Raw genomic sequence first — 22,666 nt, 5'->3', positions numbered from 1 at the left:
TTAATTATGTTGAAAAAAGTTGTTGGTCCTAATTCTATGGTTATTAATGAGTGTGACAAAACACAGCATTGTTGATTTCAATAACCTAACCCTAACCCCCATAAAAAAAAAAACTCACTCCCACAATATCCCTAACTTATTGTGAGTAGTGATTAAGCATACCAGGTCACTGAATTCAACCACCAAGTATTTTTGAGGTCATCATAGGCCAACAACTTATATTAGGGATTTCGCAAGTATCGTGCTATGCACAACATATTTCTTGTTTGTTTGTTTGTTTGTTTATCAGGGCGATATCTCCTTTCCTTTGAGCTAGGAAGCTGAAATTTCGGCACAATAGTGAGCAAGTGCTTTGGCAAAAAAGGTACATTTTGTTTTTTGATTAATCAATTAATTGATTAATTAGTTAATTATTATCGATTTATTAATCACTTATTTATTTTCTTTCTCATTTCGGCCATATTTCAGGCACCTTTTCAGTTAGGAAGCTGATATTTAGACAAGAAAATGACCAAGTGATTTGGCTGTAAAGTGTATTTTTGATTTATTGATTAATAAATTAATCGATTAATTATTTGATTAATGATTTTTTTTTTAAGTCACAGATTCGGATGAAACGGTGGTGGTTTAGGTATTGTATTAGCCAATTGATTAATAATTTAATTATTTTACGATTATTATTTATTTATTTTCGTTATTAATCACTTATTTATTTCCTTTCTCATCTGGGCAATATCTCAGGCACCTTTGGAGCGAGGAAGCTGATATTCGGACATGACAGTGACCAAGTGATGTGGCTTTCAAGGATATTTTTGATTTTTAAATTAATCAATTAATCGATTAATTTTTTATTGATTAATCAATTAATCAATTAATTATTTAATTCTATGTAATTAGTTTTCAAAAAGTTACTGCTTCAGATGAAGCACTGGTGATTGAGGTATGCTATTAGCCATTTGATTAAGAAATTATTTTACGATTACAATTTCTTGATTTTACGAGGGGCAGTCAATAAGTAACCTTAAAATATTTTTCACAACTTGTCTATTGCATGTACGTGTGAAACAACTGTGTTATTTTTCAACATAATCTCCATTGCGTTCAATGCATTTTTTCCAGTGCTTTACTAAGGCGTGGATTCCACAAGAAAAAAATACATTTTGGCTGCTTGTGTAGCCATTCGTGCACCGCCTCTTGGACCTCTTCGTTGGTTCAGAAAGTGGTTCCACCAAGCACCTCTTTAAGTGGCCAAAATATGTGGTAATCCAAAGGGTGAGGTCTGGTGAGTAGGGTGGATGAGGAAGACACTCAAAATGCAGGTCCTCGATTGTTGCAGCTGTAGCGCAGTGCGCAGGCAGTATGGGGCCGAGCATTGTCATGCTGCAGCAAAACACCTGTAGTGAGTAGTCCACGACGTTTTGATCTGATTGCTGGTTTCAGATGATTTTTTAAGGAGGTTGCTGGTGACTGTGGTCCCTCTGGGCATGTAATGTTCTACAAGTGGGCCTCTGCTATCCCAGAAGAGTGTCAACTTCACTTTTCCAGCGGATGGCTGTGTGCAGAATTTTTTGGGCTTTGGTGAAGTTGAATGGCGCCACTCTTTGCTTGCCCTCTTCATTTCTTGCTGAAAGTAGTGGACCCAGCTTTCATCCCCAGTCACTACGAGCTGTAAGAAAGCGTCGCCTTCTGTTTCGTAACGTTGCAGAAGTTCTTCACATGCATCCACTCGCTGTTATTTCAGTTCAGGTGTGAGTTGGTGAGACACCCACCTTGCAGACACTTTGTGGAACCCCAGCACGTTGTGAATGATATGGTGTGCTGAACCATGGCTAATGTTCAATTCGGAGACCACTTCATCCAGCTTAATGCGACGGTTTTCCTTTAGCACACGCTCAACTCCTGCAAGCATTCTGGTGTGTTGGCTGTGTGAAGCTGGCCCGAGCGAGCAGCGTCTGCCACACTGGGAACACCATTTTTAAACTTCCTGTCCCAGTCGTACACCTGCTGCAGCGATAAACATGCGTCACCATATTGCATCTTCATTCTGCGATGGATTTCACTGGGATTCACACCCTCACTTCCCAAGAAACAGATGACAGAACGTTGCTCCTCCATGGTGCATGCTTCTAAGGGAGCCGCCATCTTGGAACTGCTCTACTGACGTCATATGCTCAATGTTGCCAGATTTAAAACAGGCAAAACATGACTCTTACCCATAGATATTACATATGTTGTCTCCACATTACATTCTCCAATTTATATCGCCATTTTAAGGTTACTTATTGACTGGCCCTCGTAATTACACAATTAATCAATCAATTATTGTAGAGCTCTCTCCCTCCCAATACCGTCTCTATGTGCTGCATGGCGGTAATGCCACGGCAATGCTGCACGCTGGAGAATGTTATTTATTTATTTATTTGGCATGGGGGCGGTGTACTTTGAATGTATCTGTACTTGGCTTTCTCATTTTAGATGTTGTTTAAAAAAAGTTGTAGTTCATGTGACCTTCGAAAATCAAAAAGGTATTATGAAAGATTAATGTAGAAGCCTAGGCCTGACCTGTGTTTCTTTCAAAGTATTTTGCAAACCTTCAGAAATAATAAAATACTGCAATTCTATGTACATTGTGTTATAAAAACTTTAATGATGAAATCTCTGCCTTCAAATTACATTGACATATAATGTGTGTGTTTAGTCAAAGCTTGTTGCTTGATTGCAGTCCTGATTACATGTGGCTAAAAATGCAAAGTTATTTCGATTTGTTCTGCAGCTGAGAACATGCCCCTGAACGTCATGTTTGTCTCGCTATCCACCCATTTGCACGCTCCACTACCTCATTAAAGAGAGTTTGCCAAATACTAGTTCCTGCTGTTGTGTAATTATAAAAATGGTATCATTTGAAAGCTAATAATCGATTTACTTGGTTGGAAAGCTAATAATACAGGGTGTTCCAAAAATGCCTGGACAACTTTGATTAATATATTTAGTACCACAAATGATACAACAATGCCCTTTGTTTTATATGATACAGAAACTCACAGCTTTCTTTATTTTCAGGTCTGGTGGTTTAAAAAAAAAGAAAATGGCGACTCTACAGGAGAAAGCTCAGTGTGTCAAATGGTTCAGCGAGAGGAGATCCAACACACAAGTTCAGCATAATTTCCTTGCAAGGTATGGAAGGAATCTGCCATCACGGAGTAGGATTAGAGAGTGGTACAAATGGTTTAAGGAGACTAGAAGTTGTCAGAACCAGAAACGTATGAGTGAACCAAGCGCAAGTGCAGCAGACGTTGAAAGAGTGTGTGAATCATTTCAACAAAGTCCAGAAAAATCAATCCGTCTCACATCCAGAGAGCTGGGACTACCAACCACCCCTGTATACAGGATTTTGCATCAAAGACCGAAGCTTTATGTGTATAAGGTGCAGATTCTACAGGAACTCAAACCAAATGACGGACCCAAACGCAAGGCATTTGCCTTGGAAATGCTCAGTTAATAGAGGATGGCACAAGATTACCTGAAAAAGGTCATGTTTACAGAAAAAGCTTCCTTTTATGGATCGGGGAAGGTCAACCGGCACAATGTGAGGATCTGGTGCTCTGAAAACTCCCACGTAGTCATTGAAGACATATGTGGCAGTCCAAAGGTCAATGTGTGGTCTGGCCTTCTCCATGACCGCTTGGTGGGTCTGAGTTTCTTTGCGGAGAATACAGTGAGCTCAACAATTTACATGATCATGTTGGAAGGATTTGACTTAATCCCCACAGATTGAAGACCTGCAACCCAATATAATTTTTCAACAGGAAGGTGCCCCCCCACCCCTCATTGGGCCTTTGTCGTTTGAGCCGTCATGAATGAAAAATTTCCAGGTCGCTGGATTGGCCTAGACAGACCAACCTCCTGGCCCCCACAATCACCAGACATAACCCCCCTTGATCTTTTTCTGTGGGGGGTTGTCAAAGATGTTGTCTACACCACCCACGTGGCAAACCTGCAGGATCTTCATTCTCGGATCACAGCTGCATGCACACTGGTGAATGTAAACATGCTGAGCTGAACATGGTAATAACTTGTATACCAACTTGATGTCCTGCGCGTGACAAACAAAGCTCACATTAAAGTGTATTAATGGTGTGCACAAACGTTTATGATTTTCTGTATCATATGAACCAAATAGTATCATTGTATCATTTGTGGTTCTAAATATATTTACAACCAAAGTTGTCCGCGTCTTTCTGGAACACCTTGTAGATTTACTTCAAACTAAAATTTGTGTCCGTTTAATAACAAAGATGCTCGTTTTAAAAGCACATCTTTGTGAGATTAAAGAAGAAGCGGGAATGTGAACTTAATGCAGCGGCAACGTGCATGAGGGAACAGTGCCTCTCCCTGCATTTCTTCTTCATGGCCATTTTGTTTTGCGAAATAGTGCCATCAACAGTCATGAAGTGTGCGGCAGTCTCAGACAAAACAAGATTGTGAAAGATTGGGCGTCGCATTGGCTAGTTTGCGGTGGCCTTTATACTCCTACCTACTCTCACTCAACCTCCTTTCTTTATTCTCCCTCCTCCTTCCCACCACCCCCACCATGCTCCCCTTTCTTCCTTTTCTCAAAAGTATTTTCCCAATTTACCTCTCAAACACCTCCACCCCAACCTATGCATCTGTAATATGCCGGTTACCTATAGCACTGGTAATATGCCAGCAATGCCGATGTTACCTATGGCACAGGTAATATGCCCACAGTTAATGAAGGAAGTTGTTGAATGAAATCACAGTTGAGATTCCTGCTCATTTGTGCAACATATTAAAAGCCAAATATCAATATGAAAATGTCATAGACCCATTAAAAAAACAAGAACCTTAAGTGAATGAGTACATAAGAAACATGCTCGGACATGACAACACAACCATTCCCCCACCTTTGCACAACACATATTGTCCCGTGTAACCCTTCATGGCACGAGGTCTAATCTTCCTCCAACCAGGATCCTCGTTGCTTAGCAATCGCCCCAGCAGCAGGTCCTTTCTGCACTGGTGATCCTCTTCTACTTTAAGTTTGTACTCCAATGGCCCAGGTCCTGGTTTGGAGGATTGCGGATAATTGGTTTATCGCTGTCACAATCATAAAGGTAACAACATGCAGCTGGCACAACTTGTCCGACAGTTTCAATATAATGTCAACCTTGTGGTGAAATGCACTTTAAGGGTTTGATACATTTTGATGCATTTTCGTACACAAACCAAAAGGTGAAATGGATCAACAAAACTCACACCCAGTAAATCAGTAGTATTACAGGCTGACTTCTCTAGCTCACACCCTGCTTATGGCTTTCTGCCTAAAGCGGGTGTTTGCTGTTTGGTGTAAACAGTGGAGAGTTCTGCTGTTGCAGGATCGATCATTATAGATGTGGCAGCAGTGAGGTTGCGATTGCATTTTAAGCATCTTGCTGGTTACAGTTGATCTGAAGCCACGTAGCAAAAGCTTGTGGGCATGGGAGGTGGTTTTTGTAGTTAAGAAATATGCTTTTACTATCATCTTGGAGATGAGAAAAGCTTTCACACTTGAACATGTTGGGCAAGGGCTACGGTCTGTTACCCCAAAGTGAATATAACCCTGCACAACAGCAGTTGAGGCCTTTCTGACAATTGCGAGTGTGAAAGGGGCTGATATCTATCTGAGTGAGATTTCAAGCAGAGCTTAGTTATTACATCCCCTCCCTACCCCACAACTGGCTCTCCATGCCCACTTCTTTGTATCCAGCATCATTATATAAGGAATTGGAAGCAATTTTCCACTTCTAATAAATAAATAAACCAAAGATCAAGAAATAAAAAGATATGACACAATGGCTCACCGGACTTTACGAAGCACTCCATGCAAGCCTGCCTGAATTCGTGGGTCTTGTGCAGTGGGTTTTGGAAAAGAATTGCCGCATTCCTGCTGCTTACCACTCCAGGCTGACATTGACTCGGCTCTGTTCTGGTACCACCAATTGGACGTGCACAGCCATTTGCATTCCCTCCCCCACGAATGCCGGTGGCACCAAGTCCTTCACTCAAAGTGGTGCAGTTCAACTTTGGTGTCGAGGACCTAGATCCTGGGGGCTGATATGGCAAAGGCAATAGAAGGGGGAAAAAACCCATCACATAGCTTGTTGCCATAAAATAAATGCTTCATTAAAAACAAGAGCAAGAATTGCTTTGCAATACATGTCCCCTACAGGTGCCAATGAATATTTTAAACATTTTAAAAAACATTTTAAAAATTGATGAAATTACCTGAAACTCAACTCGAACTTGTTCTGCAACTTGTCATAATAAAGCCATGTACCAAGTTTCAGTTGAATATTATGTTAAAGGGTATGGAAAAAAAAAGTGCAGAATGGGTTCAGAGACCAAAACCATGTGAATGGTTTTGCTTTGTTGGAGAAATTTAAACATCACCCAGTCTGCATTGTGTCCACTGCACAAAGATAGGCATTGAGTGGAGTTGGGAGTAAAAAGTTTAAATAACAAGTGCTCTTGAAAGAGCTAGTACACAGGACAGATCAGGATGTAACAAAAAAAAACAGGATTCAAAACACACATGCATGGAGAAGGAAATTCCAAGGAGGAAAAACTGGAAAATTAGAAGGTGGAGGGATTTGTGTGGGATTAGAGGGTAGAAAAGATCATGGTTTTGGATAGGGCACGATCTGAGATGGCAGTGAACAGCTGTCTTGAAGACCTGGAGGGAAGGATGACATTGAAGAAGATGTGGCAGTTGATTCCATAGGCAGGAAAAAAGAGAAACAAAAGAGTGGAGGTGAGCAGTGATGCTGAATTTCGGTAATTTTACCAGAAGAGGAAAATAGCAGAGAATGCAAGACCAGAAAGGAGGCGGTAGAAGATAGAGAGACCATCGGCCTGTCTGCGATGGCGAAGTGATAAGCCCATAGAAGCAGTTTCATCGTGGGAGATTCCAATAATCTTAAAGGCCTTGATTCCCAAAGGGTCAAGCTGAGCAAGATGTGAGGCAGGGGAGCCAGCCCAAAGGGGAGAGCAGTACTCCATCAGGCTGCGGCTGAAGGTATTTTTTTTTTTTTTGTATACTGAATCGAGGCTCGTGAAAGAGCGAAAACATGATGATCTTTCTGGATGATCTTTCTGTATTGTAGGTGGATAGGAGTTCAGGTGTGCCAAGGAAGGACTTTGAACGACGGAGGATGCTCAGTCGGCAGCTGGCTTTGGAGGCCAATGTTGAAATGTGATTTGCCCAAGAAAGATCATGTCTGATAGTGATACCTAGGAGTTTGAATGACTGAAGTTTAACTTACCTTTTTAAAATTTGTCGAATCTGCATCTGTCAAAATCTTGTGTATGTACCTATTGAGGTGACTTTAATAGGTTTCTCGGTGTTGGTTTTTCATACCTGTGTACAGAATCGTCGTTTTTTTCGTATCGTGTATTCTGAGGCCTGGTGTAGTACTAGTAGGCTACCGTGTCAGCCCTTGGCTTGAGGCTTTTTTTTTGTCTCAGCGGTTCTTCGATCGCGCTGCAATTTACTTTCGGTCTCTGTTTTCACGGTCTTTTCACCCCATACTTCCTTGTTTTAAAATCTCAAAAAAAAACCCCCCCAAAAAAATATTTTCCTTCTCTGTTCTTATCCGTTTGTTCGTTCTTATTTGTTCGTTCGTTCTTCGACCATGTTGTTCATGATCACGTGATCACGTTGTTAAAAAATGTTTCATCTGTCCCCTGAAGAACTTTATTTTGTCATATTCTATAACACCTTTTTCTTCTTCTTCTATAAAAGGATGCTTTCGACTTGCTCACCAAATCTATTCATTCCAAAAAAAATTCCATCTCTTACAGTGCATCTTTCATTCATTCCCTAAACTCTCCAGGACTCCACCCATCCTTCAGCGTCCTCAAATATATTTTTGACTCGAATGTCTCAAGAAACTCCTTTTGCAATAAATGTTCGTTTCCCATTAATCGTACACTTTTCAAAATCCAATCTCACCCCTTCCCTCCAAATCTTCCCCATCACCCATCTCTTTCAAATCTTCCCCCTTGCCCCTCCCCCCCAAATCTTCCCCATCATCCATCCCTTTCAAATCTCCCCCCCTGCCCCTTCCCTCCTAAACTCCCCCCACACCCCTCCCCTCCGAGACTCTCCCTCACTCCTCCCCTCCTAGACTCCCCTCTCACCCCTCCTCCTCAAAGCGGCCTCCCCGCTTCTTCCCCCTTCCAACTTTCACCTTTTTCTCCCTCAACCTTCTGCCTCACTCTTCCCCCTCCTCAAATAACACCTCACTGCGCCTCACCCAATCACCATCAAACCTTTTGTCTGCCCCTTTCTTCCCTTTCTCCAAGCTATTCTGTAATCTCTGACACACCTTCAACAGCTCTCCCTACCTCTTCCTCCTCTTCCACATCTTACCCGACCGCTCCCCCCCTCCCCCCCTGTTCTGTATCCGATGCTCCCCCTTCCTCTTCCTTAACAGTATAGACCTCAAACATCCGGGGTCTTCGCTCAAACTTAACTGATCTCTCCATACAGGTTGCTTCTGACAAACCAGACGTGATCTGCTTAACAGAAACTTTCCTCCTTCATGATGTCTCTGATTCCTTGGTATCTTTCCCAGGTTACTCCCTCCTCCGGTATGATAGACCTGAGCCTCGTCCTGGAGGTGGGGTTGCTATCTTTATAAAAAACTCTCTTCCTCACTCGCCCTGCACTGCCCTCTCTCCACCTCACCCCCAGGAATACCTTTGGCTACGGCTTCCCCTTCGCTCCCACCTTTTGTTCATATGTGTGTTGTACCGTCCACCAAACAGTGATGACTCCATCTACATCTCGCTGTCTGATAATATGGACCAACTTCTATCTACCCATCCCAACTCTCTCTTCCTCATATGTGGTGATTTCAACTGTCACCATGCCAGTTGGCTGGGGGTGGGTACCTCTCTCACCAGCCATGGCTCTTCAGCAAAGGACTTCTGTGACTCACTGGGACTGACACAATCTGTCAATTTCCCAACCCAGATCTCAGTCAACGGAGCATCTTCTCTTCTGGACTTGGTTATGACTAACTTCCCTGAAAATGTCTGCTGCTCTTCTTCTGCTCCAATCGGCTCTTCTGATCATGTGCTTGTTAAAGTGGACATCTCTCTGACCATTCTCAGAGAGCCTCCTCAGCGTCGACGAGTCTGGCATTTCACTCAGGCCAACTGGCACGGTCTTCAAGCAGCCATCAATCATCTGGACTGGTCTCGCATCTCTACTGCCTCTGACATCAACTCATCCTGGGAATTCTTCCAAAGTAAATTGCTCTCTCTCATGCACAGATTTATCCCATCTCGTCTTCAGTTGTCATACCCTTCCTCCCGTCCATGGTACACGGAATCTTGTGGTGAGGCTATTGCCCAGAAACAACTTGCTTTCGTCTCCTGGAAAGCAAATCCAACGGAAGGAAATCTCATTTCCTTTCACAAAGCCCGAAACAAGTGTGTGTCCACCCTCAGGAGAGCCAGGAAACAATATCTCTCCGTTCTCAGGACCGAACTCTCTTATCTGTCTCCCTCTTCCAAATCCTGGTGGCGTCTGGTCAAATCCGTTTCTGGTGTTTGTTCCCCCTCCATCCCCTCCCTCACCTCAAATGGCCACACGGCTGATTCCGCACGTGAAAAAGCTGAATGCCTCAACTCTGTGTTTGCCTCTAAATCTTGTGTACCAAACCCATCCCTCTCTGTACCCACCGTACCCAGTCGTACTCAGCTGCTCCTGGACTCTGTGTCCTTTCCTCCTGACAAGGTGGAAAAGTTTCTGTCAACCCTCGACTCGGATTCTGCAACTGGACCTGACGGCATCAGCCCACGGGTCCTAAAATCATGTTCTTCCGCTCTTTCACTCCCTCTCTCTGTTCTCTTCACCCTCTCTTTTGCTCAAGGTCATCTTCCATCTGCTTGGAAATCTGCCAACATCACCGCTTTGCACAAAAAAGGTGCAAAAACAGATCCCAGCAACTACAGACCAATCAGCCTTCTCCCAATTATCAGCAAAGTCATGGAATCCATCATTGCTTCAGATATGAAATCTTTCCTCTTCTCCAATGGCTTGATCTCTGATCATCAATTTGGTTTCAGACCTGGACACTCCACTCTGGACATGCTGCTTCTGCTTTCTCAACAATGGATGGAGGTCCTCAATGCCAAACAGGAAATTAGAGCTGTCTCCCTTGACATATCACGTGCCTTCGATACGGTCTGGCACCCCGCTCTGCTCACCAAATTCTCCTCTTTTGGTATCCATGGAAATCTCCACGCATGGCTGGCGGACTTCCTCTCTCGTCGAAGTCAACGTGTGGCCCTGAATGGGTTTCTCTCATCTCCTCTTCCTGTTCAGGCTGGAGTTCCCCAAGGCAGTGTTCTGGGCCCTGTGCTTTTTCTGGTCTTCATCAATGATCTCTCTGACTCTCTTGAAAATCCTCTCTATCTCTTTGCTGACGACTCTACTCTCTGTCGCTCCATTCTTCATTCCTCAGATCGGCAGTCTGCAGCCTCCTCACTCTCTGCAGACCTTGACAAAATCACAGACTGGGCAAACAAGTGGAACATGTCTTTCAATCCTGACAAATCTCACACTCTTACGATGTCTCTCCGCAAAGACCGACTGGACAACCCTCCCATCCACTTTCTGAATAATCCTCTCCAAGAAGTTCTGTCACTCAAGCTTTTGGGTCTCACGATCTGCCATGATCTTTCCTGGGAAAAGCACATTTCAAATCTGGCCTCCAAAGCCAGTCGCCGACTGGGCATCCTCCATCGTGCGAAGTCCTTCCTTGGCACTCCTGAGCTCCTCACCACATACAAGGCTTTCATCCGCAGCTCAATGGAATACTGCTCTCCCCTCTGGGCTGGTGCTCCTGCCTCACACCTAGCTCGCCTTCACGCTGTTGAAACCAAAGCATTCAGAATCATTGGAATCTCCCGCGATGAAGATAACTCCAAGGGCCTCTCACTCACTCACCGCAGGCAGGTTGGTGGTCTTTCCGTCTTCTACCGACTCCTCTCTGGCCTTGCCCCCCTAGCTCTCTCTGGGCTCTGTCCTGCAAATATTCCTACAGGTCGCACAAGATCTGCCTGCAACCCTCTTATGGTTAAACTGCCAAAATCAAGACTCTCTGCTCACCTTCACTCCTTCATTCCTCTTTTCTCCCGCCTCTGGAACAAACTCCCTCACTCTCTTCAATCCCACTCCACCCTCCAAGTCTTTAAAACAGCTGTTCACCACCATCTCTTATCTTCCCCCATCCAAAACCTTGATCTTTTCTACCCCCGCTAATTTCACCCCAATTCCACTTTTTTGAAATACCAACTTCTGTCCAGGAAGTCCTTGTGTTTTATACTTCTCCCTCCCCCCCCCCCCCCTTCCCATGCCTCCTCCCCCCGGGCCCTCTCACTTCCACACATCTCCCTGCTCTCGGATGTTGTGTTTGTGTGCTTCCCCTTCTCTCCCCATCTTGTCTTCCTCTCCCTCTATTTGGGTATTTTGTTTGTCTGGTTGATTTGTTTGTGAAGTAAATGTTAGCGCTTTCACGAGCCTCGATTCGGTATACAAAACTGTTAAATGGATTCCGATCGACATTGTATTATTGAAACAGACATGTCAATCCTTGCAAAGTCCAATCCGGCATTCCAGAATCTCATTCCATGATGACAGTGGAGCTGTACACCGCCCTGATCACACCGACAGATTTGTCCGGCTCTGATAGAAGGGCTGTGACATTTGCAGATAAAGACAGTGATGAAGCCTTCGTCACCAAGTTGCTGAGGCTGATACCGGTAGTGAAAGTACGAAACCAGATATCTGCAAAACAGAGATACGCCTTTGGACCAAATCTGCACAGCAAAATTTTTTTTTGGCAAATCTCAAAAACTTCCAACCTCTAAGTTTTTGGCTCAAGGCAAAGAAAGTCACAATATACATTTCCTACCTGATCGGAGGAACTCTCAAGCTACCAAGACAACATATTGTGGAGAAACATGAAGAATAACCGAAGGGGACATTAAACTTCGCTTTCACGAGTGTATTCTGTCTGGCATATAATAATTGGACAAAGTTAGTTCATAATATTACATCCTGGCTCGGACACTTGCTGTTGGAACCACAGAGCTCAAAGAACACGATACCCCGTGCAGTGTTACTTCAATTTTAATAGAATAATGATTTTAATGATCGTTAAAGAAAATCCGAAAGTTTAGGCTATTAAAGTAGACCAGAAGCAGACCTGAATGCCACCCTTATACGCCACCCCATTAAACATTATTTATTTATTTATTTATTGAAGTACTGTAGAAATTGAGTTTCTTGGAAGTATTATGACAGACTATTTGTGTACTACAGTGTTCAAGCATGTAATTAAATTTAAATAAAATAAAGATTGTAAACATGGTATAAATAAATTAATTCCGAGTTTTACCGCCATTTTCCGCAGTGTCTAGTACAACACCCTATCTGACATGTTACATTAGTTATTCATGCCTGTTATTTATATCCTTTATAATGCCCTTAAAAGCAATACGTGCCCTGTTTCGAATGATTTAAATTTTATTTGACTGCCAGACAGGCAGACAGAGTAAAACAAGACTGATCGTCTAATATTGGCGCAGCCGGGCTTGTTTGATACTTTAGCTGAAGAGGATAGTGTGACGTGGGTGGGGATAGAGTTATCAGTTAGCAAATAATGTAAGTATTAAATTTTTTTCAATAATTTCCACATTCCTGTGCCACCTTCAGTCGAACGTCAGGCATTGACAGCAGGTTCGTGAAGGACTTGCACAAAAAACGCACCCAGTCTGAATGTTGCTATATCCAGTCAATGGTGAAACTGCAAATGGGGAATCAGCGAATGTCACGGATGGAAACATTTACGTCATTTCCTCATTCTGCTGCAAACTCAATATTTCTATATTTTTATTCCAAACAGCATCATTCATCATTCCAATCACAAATAAAGACTATGGCTTTAATATATCAAAATATAATGTTAAATTGTATTGATATATTATCAAACCAGCAAACCGTCATTATCTGTTCACTTCCTGATTCGGGAACAAGGTCCGTGTCGATCGCATTTCAAAATCATAATTGTGTTGAGGAATTTCTGAAACCTCCTACCTACCTTAGGACACCTGATGGGACCCAAAACGTTCCACAGAAGGTTATTACATTTCCTTTTCATATAAGGTTCCACAGAAAGTAAAATATGCAACTGTCATGGTTACTAAACACGGTCCCGCTGTCATGTGACCAGATCCTTAGCTCTGATTGGTGGACATTTGTGAGGGACATATATACAGACAAATGCTGGTCCAGACAGCATTGCCCTATGGGCTATGCCGTAAAAATTATCTCGCTCCTCTCTGTGCACGTGTGATCAGGCCGAATTCAGAGACAAAGTACGTTAAAACAAAACACTTGTCTTCATATTCATTTTCAAATTCATGTTCAAAATATAACATTCAATTTAAACAAGTTGTTCCTCGATCATAAACTGGTGACAGACGGACAGACATGAACCAATAGCTTAACTCCACTTTTCGCTTCGCTTGCACGGAGTAACGAGATGATATTAAAACAATGATGGAATTACCAGATTGAGTTGGCTTACCGTGATTGGAGTCAAACTATCTATTGAAGATGCCACCTTGCGCTCTTTGCTCTTCGCCCTCTGCACAGGTTTACTTGGGCCTGGAAATTAAATTGTGCACATTAATGACAAATAATTCTTGATCGTACAAAAAGTACAATTAAGTTTCCCTTGTGGCCTTTCTGGTTGTAAAGGTGTTGATAAGATTTATTTTCCTTCTTTCCCCCATCTGCAATTCCAAAAATGCTTCTTTCTCAATTCATTAGCATTTTGTATTGTCACTTGCAAGCAATAAAAGAACACGTCAATCTTAACTATTTTTGATATGTAGGTGCCAATGTTTATGAATAAACAGAACAACAAGTGAGGAAGTGGGGGAAGGGTGGGCAGCAAATGGTCAAGACAATGTGAGTGAAGGGCAAAAAGATTTACAAAAATGCACAGATGCACTACTGAGAGCAAAAGGTTCCTGATGATCACCTCAATCAAGACCAACAGTCACTCAAAGCCCCCGCAAACCACCTTACACCATGATCTTTCTTCTTTTTTTTTATGCCGTGAACAAACTTTGGTACATCACGGGTGATGAAGGTTGTGGTCATGTTTCATCAAAATTGTGTGTGTAGTTCTATTTTTGGAGAGTTGAACCTGGACCCACCTTGACCCCGGGTAGACCACCTTAGACCTCGATTTTTTTAAATGCCGTGATCAAACTTGATTCCAATATACCAAATATCATTCTAGCCAAGTTTGGTCACAATCCCATCAGCAGTTTTGGAGACGTTGCAAGTGTTTACGGACAGACGGACGGACTTGAGGAGTGACGACACGCCATCTCATGAGCTCCCCGGAACCACGTTCCAGTTGTGCTTAAAATGGGCAAAAAAAAAATGTAGTGGTGGTGCGCAGCAGACTTAAGGCCTGCAGGGAAGGTCATGAAGCAATGGACTTGGGAAGCCAGTTCCACATGCGAGGGAAGATAGGGCAGGAGGGGAGGGAGGGTATGGGGATGAATGAATGAAGGTGACAGTTAGGATTAGACTTGAGCATGGCAAGACGTAAAGTATATTTGGTAGAACCAGTGTGACGTTATGTGAAGTGGTTCAGGCTGGGGTTGGAAGGATAAGCTGTTGTACCATGCTGCGATAAATTAAGATGGTGCACCGTGCTATTTTACCGTGCAGTGGTAAAAAAGAAAAAGAACACACCATTGTGGACGTCACTCTCAAAGGAATCAAGTGTATTCATCCTGGGTTTGCCTTGCTGAGCTGTTCTTTCACTCGGCAGAGGAGGCGCCACAGCTCGGGAAACAGAAGGCCACCCCGTAGGTGGGATTGTTTTCGGTGGTATTGTTGCCGAGGGAAGTATACCCTCGGCTGCAGCGAAGGTGATGGGTGGTGGTTGTTGTGAAAACGAACCAGGTACCAGCAGGGCTGAAGGCAGGACTGGCACGAACGCACTCGGGGTTGCAGCTGCACACCGAGGCAAGATATCTCAAACATTTGTACCTTATTATGACACAATTTGTATCCCTACCCAATTCAATTTACAGAATGTTGCTTGGAATTAAATTTGCAAAATAATTAGTCGGGACCTTGACTCCATTTAGATCCAACAGTGCATTTGTGCAGATGTTTGGCCTTGCAAGACTCATGCTGATGATGCCACCAAGGATAAAAGTAGTGCGATAATTTGGAATATTTGTGAGGAAGGTAGGGTGGTGGAAGGTGGAGATGCATGGGTGCTGACGCCTTGTGGAATCCGGTGTTTTTAGCTGTTAAAAGGTATCTCAGGAAGAACAGCCAATAATTTTGCATCAAACAGAAAAGCAGTTGTAGATAAAAAAAATTTAAGTGAAAATCTAGAGATGCGGGGACAGACAGACAGACAGACACAGACAGACAGACAGACAGACAGACAGACAGACACACACACACACACACACACACACACACACACACACACGCTGCAATTATCTCGCATCCCCTTTGGGTCGAGACCAACAATAATAGGGCTGGCCCGGTTAACAACAATACCATCTAAATCCCTGCCTTTAGGATGCTGGGAATGTTAATTCAAATGCCATGTAATGCATATGTTTGACCATCATCTCTTAATATCCTTGTAATTGATGAAAAATAAACACACGACTGTGTACTGTCTTTGTCTTGCATGTAATTAATGCACAAGCTCCTCCATGAGCCTTTGATAAATGTTTTGCAGATAAAAACCAAAAGTACCTGCATTGTGTCCTCGTGAAGTCTGCCTTTGTCGCAGCATGTGCCATTACTCTTCACAACCAACTATAAATCAGGCCATTTCCAGGTCGCATACAAAATATATCCAAAGTTTCAGATTCAGACCAAGCGTTTTGACATCATTGCAATGACAGACAACAAAAGGTGATAGGCCGACTTGCTAAATATCTCCCGTGTGCTCAAACCTGGAACAAGATTTGGTCAGCTGTTATGGGCCAGGCTGAAGTGGTGTGCAAAATTTCACCAAAGATGCCTGTGCATTGTTGAGACATCATGGAGAAATTGCATGCAATAACCTTGGAATGCGACTAAACCGTTGCAACAAACGAACAATGGCACCAGAATGTAATTTCTACATTGTGACAGTCCTACCACATCCTGATAGACAGACCAGAGCCAGAGTAAATATTAACTTCCTCCCTCTGTTTATTTTTATTATTTCTCTGTTTATTACTTCCTTCATCCTAGAGCTAGGCATGATAACCTAGAGCTATGCACACTCACCTCTGAGCAGTCTAGCCAGGGTTCGGATCCTGACGCAGTGTTTAGCATGCCGGGTGATTCATAAATGTGTGCACCATCCATCGGATGGACGTTAAACTGGAGTCCTGTCTGTCAGCATTAGTTTGTTGACCTTAATATCTCATGGAAGTTAAACGAGTAGACAAGCACAGCTCAACGTATTACTGGCACTCTGAAAAAATTCCAAATTCCTGCCATGTTGAGTCAAATGCAGGCCCGACCAGCGATGCCATGAAACTAATGGCTGGAAAACGTTCCCCGGCTCACCCTACGAGAAGGTGGTAATACTTAGGGGGGCATTAAAGTAGTAGTATTCTTCTTCGTTTGTATGCAGCAATAATTATTGACTGAGGGTGCGACTGTGTCACTGATGCAATGCCCTCTGCTGGTTAGAGCAGGAATTTGTAATCTGTTCAGGGTGCCAGCAAAAATTCACCTACTCTTTGCGAAGAACAACAACAACAACAACATGCATTTTAAGGCCATTTTCCCTGCTAGAGAGGGGATTAGCCTTGCGGTCCCCATGACAATCTTCTCCATTTTGCCCTATTTTCTGCATCTCTCCTTGTTAACCCCCTTGCCCGCATTTCTTCTTCCACCATCTTTAGCCAAGTCTTTCTCGGTCTTCCCCGTCCTCTACTTCCTTCTACATTAATTTCCATCACTCTTCTCAACCAGTCACTTTCATCCTTCCTCAACACATGACCAAACCATCTCAACCTGTTCCTCTTCACAGCATCAATCACAGGCAATATTCCCATCATCTTTCGCAATTCATCATTTGTCTTCCTCTCTCTCAACGATACTCCGCACATCCATCGAACCATTCGCATTTCCACCCTTTCCAGCCTTTGTTGCTGCTCTACGTTCATTACCCATGTCTCGCTCCCACAAATCATAACACTTCTCACACATGCAGCATACACCTTTCCCTTCAGCTTCAGCGACACTCTCCTCCTCATCAGCACGCCACTCAGTTCCCGAAACTTCTTCCATGCACATCTCACTCGAGCAACCGTTGCCGAGTCTGATCCACCTTCTCCATTCAGCATGTCTCCGAGGTAGCAAAATGCTTTCACACCTTCCAGCTTCACGCCGTCTCCAAGATCCAACTCAACATTTCCTCCATCTGCAGCTCCCTCTGTGCACACCTTACATTTGAATGTAGCTGCCACACTGATTAATGACCCTCTCAGACCACTACATTTTTGATGAACCCACTCAGCGCACATTGTACATTGAATGGAGTTCACTCCGACACCCTTCCTGCACACAGCACACGGCCACTTCCCAGTTCTTTCCACCTCACCACATGCTTTACCACTTGCCATCACCTTTGTCTTTTCGATATTCACCTTCAGACCTTTTGTCTCCATACATTCCTTCCACTTGTTCATGTTTTCCTTCAGTCCATCCATACTTTCCGCAATCAACACCAGATCATCTGCATACAACAACTCCCACGGTAAACCCTCCTTTACGTTCTGAGCCAGCACCTCCATCACAGCTACAAATAGTAGTGGACTTAGTACCGACCCCTGATGCACTCCCACCTTCACCTCAAACTCACCACTGTTCCCGTCCTTCGTCCTTACAGCTGTGCGTGCTCTTTTGTACATTGCCATCACTACTCTGATCAACCATTCCTCCACTCCTAACTTCCTCAATGCCCATGTCAATACTTTGCGTGGAACCCTATCGAATGCTTTCTCCAGATCAACAAACCCCAAAAACAACTTCTTCCTCTTCTCCATGTACTTCTCCTGCAACTGCCTCACAATGAAAAGCGCATCTGTCGTTCCTCTTCCTGGCATAAATCCAAACTGCATTTCGTCGATCTTCACTTTCTTCCTTATCCTCCTCTCCAACACCCTTTCCAATACCTTCATTCCATGCTCCAATAACTTTATCGCTCGGTACGAGCCACACTCCAGAGGGTCACCTTTCCCCTTGTATAGAGGGACGAGGGTACTCAGTTCCCAATCCACTGGAATGCGGCCTTCTTTCACCACCAGATTACAGATCTCTGTCATTCTCTTCACACCCCAACTTCCTGCTGCCTTCAACATATCTCCCACAACTCCCGTCGGCCCTCCCGCTTTTCCACTCTTCATTGCTTTTATCGCTTCCTCAACTTCCTTCTCAGTTATCTTCTCTGCCGGTCCTAAAACTGGGTTACTCTCTATGTTGCCATCCCATTCATTCTCTGTATTCAACAGCATTTCCAAATATCTTTTCCATCTTCCTTTAATTCCATCTGGGTCGACAACGATTTGTCCCACTTCATCCTTCAAGCAACTCACCCCCATCACATCACACCTCTCTTTCGCTATGTGCTTTGCAATCCTGAATACTGCTTTCTGACCCTCTCCCGAATCCAAGCGTTCTCCGAACATTTTCCTACATGCCTCCTGCGCCTTTGCTACCTCTTTCTTTGCAGCCTTCCTGGCTGCCTTATAACTTTCATGCTCTGCTGTTTCTGCTCCCGTACCCTTCGCCTTCTGCCACTCCTTGAACTTCTTCCTCTTCTCGTCAATCCTCTTTCCAACTTCATCATCCCACCACCATGTTTCCGAGTGCCTCGGTGGTCCTTTTGTCCATCCACATACCTCACCAACGGCTCCCAACAGACTAGCTTTCATTGACATCCAACAACTTTCAAGCTCAACCACATCATCCTCTACCCTACTCAGCCTCTCTTTTAATGCCTCCCTTACTGTCACCTCTTTCAACCTCCACACCTTCATTCTTGGTTGGTACTTCACCCGCCGCGCTCTCCTCGCACCTTTCACCCTTATGTCGCAGACAACCAAGTGGTGCTGTGAAACAGCCTCCTCCCCCGGGATCACCTTTGTGTCCCGGAGGTGCCCCCTATCTCGCCTACGCACCATCAGGTAGTCAACGGTTGTCGTCGACCCACCTGACGTGTATGTAACAAGCTTATTATCCTCTTTCTGGAACTGAGTATTACAAATCAACAATTCAGCTCCATCAGCAAACTCCAAAATCCTTTCACCTTCTCCATTTCTCACACCATATCCGTAACCCCCATGAACTCCCTCAAAACCATCCATACTCCTTCCCACATGTCCATTCAGGTCTCCTCCCACCACAACAACTTCCTCATCTTTCACGTTTTCCATCAGCTTCTCTATCGCACACCAGAACTTGTCCTTCTCTTCATTGCTTCGACCAACCTGCGGAGCATATCCCGAGATGACGTTCACCAAGAGCTTTCCAATCATCATTTTCACCATCATCAACCTATCACTCACTCTAGTCACACTCACCACACTGTCTACAAACTCCTCAGAAAACAAAACACCAACACCATTCACGCCCTCCGGGCACCCTTGCCACACAAACTTGTATTTCTGTCCCTGCCTACCCTTCACCATTCTCACACCACTTCCCTTCCATCTCGTCTCTTGCACACAACATATGTCCACTCTTCTTCTGACCAATACTTCCACCACTTCTCCTGATCTCCCTGTCATTGTCCCTACATTCCATGTCCCAAACCTCAGAAACCGATCTCCACTTTGGGCTGCACCCTGCCCATATGTAGTTGTAATTGTCATGGTTCTCTTTTTGAGGCAATGTTTTTATGGCCGGATGCCCTTCCTGACGCTAACCCTCTTAGTCGTCTCTTACAACATGCAGGGATACGGTGTACCTATTCTGACCAGGTTACACACTGGGAAACGTTTAAAACATGGAAATTCGGGAGGGGGGGGGGGGGGGAGGCGGCGTCAGCATCACGGCTGCGGTTTAAACATATTCCAACAATATCCAAACAGAACCATGAAAACCATGAAAAACAATCTGGGAAAAGTCTCCAAGCGAGAACGTGGATTTGAGAAAGAAGGAGCAGCGGCGGAAGAAAAACGAGATACAGGGGGCGGGGCACAAGTCGAGACGAGGAGGAGAGCGAACAAACACGTGTCCGGGAGGAGACAAAAGAATCAATATAGAATTCTTTGTCTAGGGAGGTGAGGTGAGGGGGAGAAAATAAAATAAAAGAAACAAGCAATACAGCGAAGGAAAGAACCCAAATCGACAAAACACCGACGGGGGGAGGTAAGCCCCAAGTCACCAGGCCGCGCACGAGGTACGACCCAGAAAACGATTAACTACACACAAGTTTGTACGAATTACAAACCAATACCAACCAGAAACACACAATAACACGTACACAGCAAAATAAACCAGTGGAAATTTGACAAAGACAAGAATGGGAAAACACTTAAACTTCGATGCCGTGGAGAGCTCGAAGTACGCTTCACTCGCCCGAAGAACCGGAAGTGTTCGCGAAGAACACTGGGATCTGAAACATCCACAAACTAATGCTGGCAGATGGGAAGCCAGTTTAATGTCCATCCGAGGGACGGCACGGCACACACATTGATGAATCACCCTGCCTGTGATACTCCGGATTGACAGTTTATAGCTCGGTCGGGATTCAAACCCAGGCTAGACAGCTTAGAGGCGAGTGTGCATACCTCTAGGCCCATCCTGTCAGCAGCAGCAGTAGCAGTAGCAGTATTTATTTTTATACAACCCCACCGGTGAAGGAAAAAAAGGGAGGCTTTAACCATTTAACCATCAAACTGCTTTACGCTAAGACAAAACGATGAATGAATGATAATGGTGATGCAAGCATTCTATTTACCAGTTAAGCACTGGGTGGTAAACAGCACCGGGTGAGATGTAGAAGTTATTGTACTATGAAATGAGGGCATAACTCGAACTGAACTCTGCAATGTCAGGCCAGGTTGCATGTCAGGCACCACACGAGGACTTTGCAGGAATGTGGGCATCGAAGCAATGGGACTTGATGTTGGCAGCTCCTGAAAAACATGGCTTGATGTTACATCATGTACTCAAAGCAAATGACCTTTTGGGAGGGGAAGAGGCATGAGTGTGTCGGAGCGGGGTTAATGGGGAGAGGGAGAGTGAGGGCAGTGGGGTAACTAAGTTAGGTAACGGAGATTCAGGGAGGAGTGGGATGGAAGAGAGGGTACGCAGGCTAACCTCTGTAATTTTTTGTCTGTCTTCGAGGGTATCACCATCGATAAGCACATCTAACTCGTTTCCGATGATGTATGACTCGGAGTCTGGATTGCGACATCTTTCATTGATATTCAGTTGTTTTACCTCTGGCATCTGAGGGTCAGGAAATATAGTAATGGGATCTATGGGTGCCTGTTTTTGTACTACAGGATGCAGTTGTGCTGGTCCATCGACACCAAAAGATATGGCAGGAGGAGGATGTGAAAAGGAATCCAGTGATTGAATGCTTCCACTGGCTGGTTGGTCGGTGGAATGGCCAGCACAGCTTTTGACATCTGAGAAATGGAACGATAACATCAGCTTCACCAAATTAATCATCGTAAACATGCCATAAAACTTGCGTAACTTTGCAACTTTCTCAGAATTTAAAACAATATTGATAGTTTAACAACGGCGTAGCCAGTCTTGGATTTGCTGAATGAAGGATCTGCTGTCCCCCTGTCATCTGACAAGTTGCTTAGCTCTGATTGGTGGACGTTTGTGAGGGACATACAGTCAAGTGAAACAGTACACCCCATGTAAAGTTTTGACTTTTTCAACATATTTCAACATACAGCTATTTGATCTTCATTTCAACAATATTGATAGATAAAGGTGATATAATATAACAAATATCATGAAGCATTTACATTTTGTAGTCTGTAATCCCAATTACATGACAATTTTTTTTTTTTTTTTTTTTTTTTTTTTGTATACTGAATCGAGGCTCGTGAAAGAGCTAACATTTACTTCACAAACAAATCAACCAGACAAACAAAGTATATAAAAAGAGGGAGCGGAAAACAAGATGGGGAGAGAAGGGGAAGCACACAAACACAACATTTGAGAGCAGGGAGATGTGTGGAAGAGAGAGGGCTTGGGGGGAGGAGGCGTGGGAAGGGGGTGGGGGGTGGAGGGAGAAGTATAAAACACAAGGACACCAAGGACTTCCAGGACAGAAGTTGGTATTTCAAAAAAGTGGAATTGGGGTGAAATTAGCGGGGGTAGAAAAGATCAAGGTTTTGGATGGGGGAAGATAAGAGATGGTTGTGAACAGCTGTTTTAAAGACCTGGAGGGTGGAGTAGGATTGAAGAGAGTGAGGGAGTTTGTTCCAAAGGCGGGAGAAAAGAGGAATGAAGGAGTGAAGGTGAGCAGAGAGTCTTGATTTTGGCAGTTTGACCATAAGAGGG

At 44.0% G+C, this 22,666-nt stretch overlaps 1 protein-coding gene across 2 annotated transcripts in view; it reads right to left on the bottom strand.

Moving 5' to 3' along the window:
- LOC137439678 (zinc finger CCCH domain-containing protein 7A) overlaps nt 1–22,666 on the bottom strand; it is a 200,935-nt gene that overhangs the window by 48,662 nt on the left and 129,607 nt on the right. For both annotated transcript variants that reach the window (XM_068135663.2, XM_068135664.2), the window contains 6 exons: nt 21,458–21,771; nt 21,096–21,273; nt 14,852–15,115; nt 13,665–13,744; nt 5,862–6,111; nt 4,926–5,084 (listed from right to left, as the gene is read on the bottom strand). In XM_068135663.2, the coding sequence (XP_067991764.2) occupies nt 4,926–5,084; nt 5,862–6,111; nt 13,665–13,744; nt 14,852–15,115; nt 21,096–21,273; nt 21,458–21,771 (1,245 nt within the window). The remainder of the gene's footprint in view (nt 1–4,925; nt 5,085–5,861; nt 6,112–13,664; nt 13,745–14,851; nt 15,116–21,095; nt 21,274–21,457; nt 21,772–22,666) is intronic.

The sequence above is a fragment of the Myxine glutinosa genome, chromosome 5, assembly GCF_964187855.1.
Source record: "Myxine glutinosa chromosome 5, kmMyxGlut1.1, whole genome shotgun sequence".
Classification (NCBI taxonomy): Eukaryota; Metazoa; Chordata; class Myxini; order Myxiniformes; family Myxinidae; genus Myxine; species Myxine glutinosa.
The sequence above is the reverse complement of the archived record's forward strand: the minus strand, read 5'-3'. Positions and strand labels throughout refer to the sequence as shown.